The 11429-nt window shown below is 35.1% G+C and overlaps 1 protein-coding gene across 2 annotated transcripts in view; it reads right to left on the bottom strand.

Moving 5' to 3' along the window:
- Positions 1-10471: 10471 nt before the first annotated feature.
- Positions 10472-11429, bottom strand: part of MYOZ2 (myozenin 2) — a 116603-nt gene continuing 115645 nt past the window's right edge. For both annotated transcript variants that reach the window (XM_053703598.1, XM_053703599.1), the window contains one exon: positions 10472-10862. In XM_053703598.1, the coding sequence (XP_053559573.1) occupies positions 10631-10862 (232 nt within the window). In that variant the 3' untranslated portion in view covers positions 10472-10630. The remainder of the gene's footprint in view (positions 10863-11429) is intronic.

The following is an 11429-nucleotide window of genomic DNA, read 5'->3' as shown; positions in this document are numbered from 1 at the left end:
AATATGATTAATTATTTTAGTTGCATATTTTTTAAAAATCTTTATTTGATTTTTATTAGGTTTCCAAGCCCTTCCATTTTGTATTTACTGCAGTCCTATTAGTGCACGCTATCCGGATAGGACTGCAGCTATGCGCACATTATATCTGTGCATGCTCACTTGTATTTAACTGATAATTTTGTTTTACGTCAGTCACTTGTACAGATTTTAGCGCTCTGTGGACTTCTAGTGTACGGAGCTGCCAGTTACAATTCGTACAAGTAAGTGTCCAGACTGTTTGAAATTGTCTAGGTGTGGAGTATGCAGCCACTGCACTGAAGCGATATTTATGGCACTGCTAGCACTGTGTGTGTCAGATGAGTCATTGAGAGCCCTAGAGCAAAACTGGAAGCAGCAGACCCCTGGTGTGTGGGGTGATGTAAAAAAAATGTGTGCATTAAGAGTTTGCTTTAGGCAACCTCAAATGCATGTGCTCGGCAGTGCACAAAGACTAAATGTATATGCAAACATGCAACGATTTGATAGGTTGCATAATAAATGAGGGATGGAAAATTTCAAAGGGGAGAAGTTTAGCATAATTAGACCAGAGAAATAATAGGTTTATGAGAACAACCCATATATTAATAATATCATTTGGTGGGATTGTTTCATTGACGATATAATATTAATTTGGGATGGAAATGTAGATCTAATCCCGGATTTTATAACATACGTCAATGACAACGATATGAACCTTCAATTTACACATAGAGTTGAGAAATACAGTATAGAGTTCCTAGATCTAACCCTGTTCTCTGAGGGTGACATGGTCATGACCAAAATCGTCACTGATAGCAATAGTTCTCTTTCGGCGGACAGTGGCCATTATCCTTTGTGGATAAAAAATATTCCTTATGGCCAATTTCAGTGTTTACACTGAAACTGTGCGAAACTGGAAGACTTTGATAAAGAATCCATAGTATTGAAAGATAAATTTGTGACCAAAAAGTATCCAAAAAAACTACTGAACAAATCGATAAAAAAAGCTAGAGATCTTGATCGAAATTTGCTTCTGGTAAAATCAAACATAAAAGAAAAGGATAAACAAGTAACTCAGCCCAAATACAAGCTAAGGCTAATCACAACATATAACGAGGCAGCACCAGACATCAAGAGAATATTACAAATACACTGGCCTGTCCTTAAACAAGATAAGTTTCTTACCAATATTATAGGAGATAAACCATCAGTTACTTTCAGAAAAAATAAAAATCTCAAAAATACATTGGCTCCTAGTAAGCTAAGGACAACTAAAAACCAAGGAAATTGGCTAGAGAAAAATACTGTAGGTTTCTTTAAGTGCCATAGGAGTAATTGCTCCAGTTGCACTTATGCCTATGGATAATAAACTGACTAAAATAATATCAGCTACTGCCAACAAGAAAATGTGCACACTAAAACACCTTACCAACTGTAAGACCACTTTTATGGTCTACATTTTGAAGTGCAGCTGTCAACTGCAATATATAGGATGCACCAAACGCCCTTACAAAAAGAGGCTAGCTGAACACATCACAAATATTGAGATGTCCTTTAAGGACCATAGCCTGTCCGAACATTACAGGACGGTACAAAATAGTGATCCAAAATGTTTAAGGGGTTCGATCCTGGAACATATCCCCCCACTAAAACAAGGATGGGACAGGTTAATCAAACTCTGACAAAGAGAAACATTCTTATCCCAAAAAGTGTCAACAAGGACATTGATATTGTGGCCTTTCTATAATAATAAAAACATATATTACAACAATAGGGGAATATAGTGTTACCAATTCAGCTTTTTTCGTCTTTCTTTTTTCTTTGTATAGGGCACCAATATAAAAGTATTGATTTGTAAAAAGTACATTGTACTATAATGTTATCTGTAAACTACTCCTTGGACTAACTACCCAAACTATAACAGAGAAAGTACACTTCAGGTACTCAGAAATAACAACCTCTGAAGGAATTCCTCTTTTAATAATTTTAAATAATTAATAATAATTTTTAACCTTTTAAAAAAAGTATTATCTGTCGGGTTAGTTTCAACCTATGAGATAACCTTTGTGTCAGTCATTTAGGACACCTTATTGAAGAACCCACTCTCTCTCTCTAACAGGGATTTGAAAATCTATGGGTATATTTTACATAAAAAAATCTCCCAGGGCTATATTACTATTACTACCACTATTAATGATTTTGTTATTGTTTTTTGTACTATACATCTCTTAATATTGTGAGGAATTGCTTTTTTAACTATGCCACTATTAAAGTATAAACCCTTGGAGTCCTGAAAATATTCTATTCATTTATTAAATTTTTTACTTTTTATCAAGGTCATTTATGTATTATTATTTTTTATCAAGACCACTTAACTTTTGTCTTTGTGCTGCTATTTTGAAATATCGTCATATTTATGTGTATGTTTGTCTCTAGGTCACACTGTTGTCTATTGTCTAGTACCTTGAATGTCTTTGTACTCCTGTATATCCTTTTTATTGTTTGTATATATAATTGTACTTATATATTTTTACTTATGTAAGGTTTCATGAGATACAAAGTGAAATACTTACCAGAATGCCTTATTATGCACAGAGCAGCGTGTTAACACTGACGTCACTTACACGCTGGCCATAGGGTTTGGTCACACCCATAAGAGGTGTGCCAAATAGGAATACGGCATTTAGTCAAGACCGCTTACATAAATAGTGACGTCCCCAAGACCGTGAAAATCTGTATTTAAAGCAATACGGGATGCCATTTACATCACCATTACCTCTGACGAAGAAGTATTTGAACTTCAAAACGCATAAGGTTCATGGTGGGCATCCCGGTTCTACCTCGCGATCAACAGACGTGATTTCGAGTGTTACCCTTACCTCATAGGACTGAGATTCATTGCTGTAAGGACCTGCATTTTATTGTGTGTAGTCTTTCAATAAAACGTTAATTCACTATTAGTGTATTTTTGTGTTGATTCTATATCCCCATATCTGTATCTGCAAGCTGTACTGACAGCTGGGCAGGATTCCAAGCCAGAACACAGAGGATCAGCCAGAAACTGGAAGCAGCGGACACCTGGTGTGTGGGGTGATGACAAAAAATGTGTGCATTAAGAATTTGCTTTAGGTAACCTCAAATGCATATGCTCAGGAGTGCGCAAAGACTAATTGTCTATGCAAAAATGCAACAATTTGATAGGTTGCATAATAAATGAGGGATGGAAAATTTCAAAGGGGAGGAGTTTAGCATAATTAGACCAGGGAAATAATAGGCTGTGATCTGAGGAAATATTTAAAAAAATATTTTCAAGCACAGTTAGAATACATATTCAAAAAAAATTATAAACAAGTAAATAAAGAAAAGTTTACAGTCCCTTTAATATTACTGGTGTGGGACATGTGGACTAGTGGATATTTCCAGACCTGTCTGTCTATCTATATATAATTTTTTTGTACTGAGATTATGGTAGCTGGTTTGATATTTTACCCTGGATTGTGGTACACAGAATGTAGGATATAGATTGAAAAACTTTGGGCCATATTATATTTTTTTAGGAAAGTTAGAATAAACCCCTTAGACATTTGACTTGTCTCAAATGGAAGGTTCCTTTAGAACTTGCTCATGCTGCATAATGAGAAATCCAACACTGTCACACAATTTAGTGCTAGATTTTGAGTGGTGTGCAAACCATAGCGCACCAGTGATAAGGGGTATATCGCGGCTTATTGCACACATGGGAAGTATGAGTGCAATTGAATTTAACGCACGTCAGGTTAGCGCAACTTCAGAGCTCTGGTTAACCGTTATGCTTGACTAAAAAGTTGCACAAAACACATCAAAAATACATTGTACAGTACAGTTACACTCCTAATTAAACTGTCTAATAAAAATTCTTAAAAAAAATATTGCATAAAAAAGTTATAAGGGCTCAAAGGCATGATAAATGCCTTTAATATATAGATACATACATACACATGTCTAAATATGTATGTGTGTGTGTATATGGACTAACATGGCTACTCCAATCAATATATATATATATATATATGTGTGTGTGTGTGCAGACATGTATTTATATGTGTGTGTGTGTGTGCAGACATGTATTTATATGTGTGTGTGTGTGTGTGTGTGTGTGCAGACATGTATTTATATGTGTGTGTGTGTGTGTGTGTGTGTGTGTGTGCAGACATGTATTTATATGTGTGTGTGTGTGTGTGTGTGTGTGTGCAGACATGTATTTATATGTGTATAAATTCATCCAGATAAGAAAATTATCGCTGCTGGGTAAAAGACTGAATTGGTTATGAGTATAGTAGCTCAGACTCAGTATTAAACTCCCATCGAGCCCAAGCAGTGATTAGACAACTTCGGTATATACACTATGCAATCTGTGCTGTGTATAAATGTATATCTGGTACAAAACATTAATCGCTTTTTCAAAGTGTCATTATACCTAATAAACTGTAAAACTACCTTGGGACTACGATAGCCTTCCGTGTATTATTACCATGATGAAGTAAGTCCACCTCCGAGCTCAACACTATAGCGGAAGACGCTGACAGCCCTGAACAGGCCCCTCTCACTGGGGCTTCACTCAGCAACGGTCCTGTGACCCTTCCGGAAGTTCGGTTCCCAGGTTCAAAGCAACAGCAGATGCAGGATCGTAAGGAAGCGTCCCAGCCTCTCATCAAATTACGATATTAAAAGAAACAGGAAAATGATCCAATGGTGGTCATCAAATAGTGTAATTTATTTCAAAAGTGGTAAACAGCAACACATCATACGTGATACAGCAGGTCAGGTAAACAGTCTACGTGTTTGATGCCGACAGGCACTTCGTCAGGGATAGTGAACATACTCCTCCTCCTCCATTTGATCAGGTGTACAATTGTGTCAATTTGCAATCAGTGTTCAGGTGCACACACGGTTGTAATTCAAGTGATACATTCAGTTCAAAACATTGTATAGACTAAAAGAATCAGCATTTGGCCGCAAAGTATTATCTTCACATTGAGCAAACACAAATCTCTAGGGAAGAAAATAGACTCCCAGAGAATAATAAAAGTGGTGACAATGCATCCCGGCACAGAGTATCAGCCCCTAATATTCAAAATATATGAAAATAACGTATAATATAAAGTGTCTATTTCGTAACCATATACATATAGGGTTAAACAGTCTATTACCGTAATGCAAAAGTCAGCATATACATTTGTCAGCACATACATTTGTCTATGATCATGCAAGGAAACCACAGCCAAAAAACGGCAACCAATATAATACACAAAATACAACAATAATACAAAGTATAGAAGAACATTAATGAAAGATAAAGATTATCAAAACTATTCTAACTGGACTATGGAAATAAGTAAAAAATATATCTTAAAATAGATACACACTTGTTTGTACAGAGATACAGATACTGCTGGTTACATTTAATATAATCTATATTGCAATTGCATATTATGAATCTTAATATATGTATTAACGCATAGAAATACAAAATATCTTAGCAAAGATACCAAAACTCGAAGTATTCTGTTATCTTTGACTTCTTACATAAGATATTGCACTGTAAAAATATCAGGAAGCAAAGTATATGCATAGATATGGGAAACTGTTTCAAAAGTATATACAATTGTGCTCATAAGTTTACATACCCTGGCAGAATTTATGATTTCTTGGCCATTTTTCAGAGAATATGAATGATAATACAAAAACTTTTCTTTCACTCATGGTTAGTGTTTGGCTGAAGCCATTTATTATCAATCATCTGTGTTTACTCTTTTTAAATCATAATGACAACAGAAACTACCCAAATGACCCTGATCAAAAGTTTACATACCCTGGTGATTTTGGCCTAATAGCATGCACACAAGTTGACACAAAGGGGTTTGAATGACTATTAAAGGTAACCATCCTCACCTGTGATCTGTTTGCTTGTAATTAGTGTGTGTGTATAAAAGGTCAATAAGTTTCTGGACTCCTGACAGACCCTTGCATCTTTCATCCAGTGCTGCACTGACGTTTCTGGATTCTGAGTCATGGGGAAAGCAAAATAATTGTCAAAGGATCTGCGGGAAAAGGTAGTTGAACTGTATAAAACAGGAAAGGGATATAAAAAGATATCCAAGGAATTGAGAATGCAAATCAGCAGTTTTCAAACTCTAATCAAGAAGTGGAGAATGAGGGGTTCTGTTTGATAACATACTGCATTCATCTTGCCATCAATTCTGACCAAATTTCCTGTGCCTTTGTAGCTCACACATCCCCAAAACATCATTGATCCACCTCTGTTTTTCACAGTAGGAATGGTGTAACTTTCATCATAGGCCTTGTTGACTCCTCTCCAAATGTAGCATTTATGGTTGTGACCAAAAAGCTACATTTTGGTCTCATCACTCCAAATGACTTTGTGCCAGAAGGTTTGAGGCTTGTCTCTGTGCTGTTTGGCATATTGTAAGCGGGATACTTTGTGGCATTTGCGTAGTAATGGCTTTCTTCTAGCGACTCGACCATGGAGCTCATCTTTCTTCAAGTGCCTCCTTATTGTGCATCTTGAAACAGCCACACCACATGTCCTGTAAGTTATTTGTGGGTTTGTCTTTGCATCCCGAACAATTTTCCTGGCAGTTATGGCTGAAATTTTAGTTGGTCTACCTGACCGTGGTTTGGTTTCAACAGAACCCTTCATTTTCCACTTCTTGATTAGAGTTTGAACACTGCTGATTTGCATTCTCAATTCCTTGGATATCTTTTTATATCCCTTTCCTGTTTTATACAGTTCAACTACCTTTTCCCGCAGATCCTTTGACAATTCTTTTGCTTTCCCCATGACTCTGAATCCAGAATCATCAGTGCAGCACTGGATGAAAGATGCAAGGGTCTGTCAGGAGTCCAGAAACTCATTGACCTTTTATACACACACACAAATTACAAGAAAACAGATCACACGTGAGGATGGTTACCTTTAATAACCATTCAAACACCTTTGTGTCAACTTGTGTGCATGTTATCATGCCAAAATCACCAGGGTGTGTAAACTTTTTATCAGGGTCATTTGGGTAGTTTCTGTTATCATTATGATTTAAAAAGAGTAAACACAGTTGATTGTTAATAAATGGCTTCAGCCAAACACTAACCATGAGTGAAATACATTTTTTTGTGTTATCATTCATATTCTCTGAAAAATGGCCAAGAAATCATAAATTCTGCCAGGGTATGTAAACTTATGAGCACAACTGTACATGCCAAAGGACAAACATATATATTCTGTAAAATTTGCTCATTAGATACACATGTCACATGAATATGATATGTTCCATGTTTTCAATATTCACTATTATAATGTCACCAGTGAGTGTAAATGACACAAGACATTAAGTTTTGGAGCTCTGTATAAGTATATATGGATCAACATGAAGAGGCAAGAAGATAAACTATACAGTGTGTATAAACATCTCTTAAAAATGCACACTTGGCTTATTACCGTCTATACACCTGTATATGTTTGGAGATCCCATATCATGTTAATGCCCAAAGGGGTTCCTGTCTGTAGTAAAAAGATCCAATAGGCTTCCTTACGATTCAATTTGATAACCTGTCTCCACCCCTAATGTCATTAGGGACGCAATCAATAGCCTGGAAATAGAACATATCATTCATGTTAACCCCCCCATGTGTTACAAAATGCTTAGCAACCGGAGTTTTTGGAGGGTCAGCTCCTAATGAACTGATATGTTCTTTAATGCGATCCTTAAGAAGGTGAGTGGCATGCCCTTTATATTGTTTTAAGCATACTTTACAGGTGATCAGGTATACCACAATCTTAGAGTTGCATGTAAGGTGATTATAAATCTTATAAGATTTCCCTGTCACACTAGAGGTAAAATCTTCTCCCTTGGAAACATATTCACAACTTTTACAGGGACGGGTCCCACACCTAAAAAAAACCTTTTCTGGGGTTCAGCCAACTTCCACTCAATCTATTTATCTTGCTGAAATCCCTCTTAAGGACATTCTCTAAAGTCCTTGCCTTTCTCGAAACACATTGTATTCCTTTATCAACTATCTGTTTACCTATAAGTGGATCTTTCTCAAGGATTGGTAAAGCCCTCTGAACAATGTTGCATATCTGTCTGTATTGTTTTCTATATGATGTAGTAAACCTAAATGTATCATTTTTCTCTCCCATCTGTAACTTAATGTTATCTCTTAATAAAGCAGACCTGTCCACTTCATTAACCTCATCACACATCCTACATAAAGAGCTCTGATCATAACCTCTCGCTTTTAGTCTTTCTGTCAACTCATCAGCCTGTTTGTTGTATGTATCTTGCTTTGTACAATTACATTTTAGGCGGATGAATTGACCCTTAGGAATAACTTTCCTAAGGTGTACTGGATAATGTGAATTGGCTCTTAAGATAGTGTTGCCTGATATCTTTTTCCTATACGTCTGTGTTATTACTGCATGAGCATCAAGATCTTTCACAATGAGCAAATCTAGAACGGGAATTTCTTTTTCTGAAAATTCAAATGTAAATTTTAAGTTCTTATTATTATCATTCAGGTATTTAACGAAATTAGAAATGACTGATTTATCTCCACTCCAAATGAGTAGTATATCGTCTATATATCTTCAATAAAATTTAATATTGTCTTTATATGGATTTGCAGATGTAAATAACTTTTCTATTTTGAAGGCGTTAAGATATAAATTCACATAGGAAGGTGCGAATTTAGCACCCATGGCGGTGCCACATTGTTGTACATAAAACTGGCCTTCAAAGGAGAAAAAATTATGAGTAAGCAAAAAATACTCAGAATCACAAATGAACTTAATATAGTTACTGTAGAGGATAATCATCTTTAATAATGCTTCAATGCCATGATTGTGAGGAATACAGGAATAGAGTGACGATACATAAATTGTAAGGAATATGTCCTCTTCCTGTAAAATTACATCATTTAGCATATACAGAAGATGCTTAGTATCTCTCACATACCCTGGTGATTGTTTGACTATGGGTTGTAAGACTGAATCAACATAAGCTCCCAACTTCTCACCAAGTGAGCCCACCCCTGAGATAATGGGCTTCCCAGGGGGGGATATGATGGTTTTATGTACTTTCGGTAAGTGTTTGAACACAGGAATTTGTGGATTATGGACCATCAAAAATTCTGCAGTATTTTGTGTAATCAAGTAATCATCTCTCGCCTGAGATAAAAAAATATTCAACTCTTTTTTGTATTTCCCACTCGGATTAAAGGTGATTTGCTTGTAGGTGCTTACATCGTCAAGCTGTCTCTTGGCCTCCATAACATACTGAGACCTATCCTGGACAACGATGGAACCACTCTTATTTTTTTATATGTGTATATATTTATTTACATATATATACAAATTAATACATATATACACATATATATAAGTGCACTGGAGCCATTTGCATTCAAGTAGCTGAAAACATGAAAAAACATTTATGCAATATTCATATTTAATAAAGTATTTAACTGTAAATATTTCACATTCCAATGTTCTTTACATAGGGGAATATGTTCTAAGTATTTTTAAATAGATATTCCTATATATATCTGTATATATCTATACCTATACATAATTATATATATATATATATATATATATTATATAGGTATAGAGATATACTTAATTTTTTTTTAGATATATAGAAATATTTATTTAAGAATAAATAGAACATATTCTGCTATGTGAGGAACATTGGAATGTGAAATATTCATATTTCATGTCCGGTTAGTGCACTTGGTTAAACGGGATCCTGTTTGCGTGTGAGTATGGGTTTTAGTTCCCCCCCACACACACTTTTCACACTCCATTTAAGTCTATGGGGGAATACGTCAACGCGGTCATGATATTCCACTTTTTGAGCACATCGGGTTAGCATTTGTGCACAAACTTTTTACTTTCAGTTAGTAATACGAGCCCTACTCAATGCACAAATGCCTTTGTCTAGCGAAGTTAACACATGAGTAGGAGCGCTAATTGTACTCCACTCGTTATCTAGCCCTTAGAGAGATGCTAGCCACATTAAACTTTTAGTATAATCATATTAATATCTATTTTTTATCTAATGATGTTGTTTGTCTTCTGTTCATTTTCTTTACATTTTTATATGTGTTTTAGAAATTTATTATTTGACGTTTCAAGATTTATTCATTCATATATCATAGGAATGCAGTTATTATTATTCTATTTCTATTTTTATTAGTTGAGTAGTTGGTATTAGTTTTATTTTTATTGCATACTAAACGCATACTAAACAGGGAAATATTGGTGCATTCTTATTTATATGCAGAAATGAAAAAAAGATGCATGTAATGCAGTAGCCGTATTACTCATAGAATGTTGCCCAAAGCTTCAAGTTACATTATACACAACAATATTTTTATGTAATCCACAACAATATTTTATGGAATTATTTTTATTTATATTGGAACCGACACTTACACTTTAAAAATACATTTGTTTTTTGTCATAATATATCCTATTTCAGCAACTTAAACATGCTAGGAAAGCTATAGTATTACATATTTTTATTCTTGTTATAACTTAAGCTTTTGTTATTTACAGATCATCAGATTCCGGAATATCTACATTCAGGAAGATGTCAGACGTGAGGACAATAGGGTCATGTTCAGATGTCCACCCCTGAGGAGCTCTGTTAAAGGATCGTCTAGTGCTGAGAGGGTTGGGTACCATATATACAGGGTCATTCATAGATGGTAGATTAAATTCTGGGATCTTGAAAGTTATCATTTTTGAAGCTTTTTCAAATCCCCCAAATGGTGTAGCAGCTCTAAATAAGGTAGAAGGGAAATCAATTACACACAAAAACATACACTGATTAATTGTCTATTAAAAAATTTAAGATTTTTTTCAGCATTATAAGAACCTGCCTAAATATACTAAATATAGTATATATTGGGTAGTTTTTAACACTTTGGATGTGGATGGGCTCAATTTTGACTATAAGACTGACCACAATTCAAACATTTTTAATTAGATTTATCAGTCAGGATTGACCAATATTTTCTATATACAAGATAGAGCACTAAGCAAAAATCAGACCACAAAAATGAAGAGAACCTGGTTCTGAAAAGTCCCATTCCTGGGTAATTTTAAGAGGTTGAAGAACATTATTCTGCAGGACCTAATGGTAAAGGCTACATAGGAACAATTAGTGTTTTTTGTTATTTATTTATGCTTAGGTTAAGGGGCTGCTATTTGGGAGAAGACAGTATAGTGGGCTTTAGGGTTAAATGGTACATATACCAGTTAATAGGATCATGTTGAGTCATGGGTCAGTCATACTATTGTATTGGGTCAGGTAGTAATTGTGCATAGTAGCAGTGGAGGCCAGATA

This window comes from Bombina bombina, chromosome 2 (genome assembly GCF_027579735.1).
Source record: "Bombina bombina isolate aBomBom1 chromosome 2, aBomBom1.pri, whole genome shotgun sequence".
In the NCBI taxonomy this organism is placed as follows: domain Eukaryota; kingdom Metazoa; phylum Chordata; class Amphibia; order Anura; family Bombinatoridae; genus Bombina; species Bombina bombina.
The sequence above is the reverse complement of the archived record's forward strand: the minus strand, read 5'-3'. Positions and strand labels throughout refer to the sequence as shown.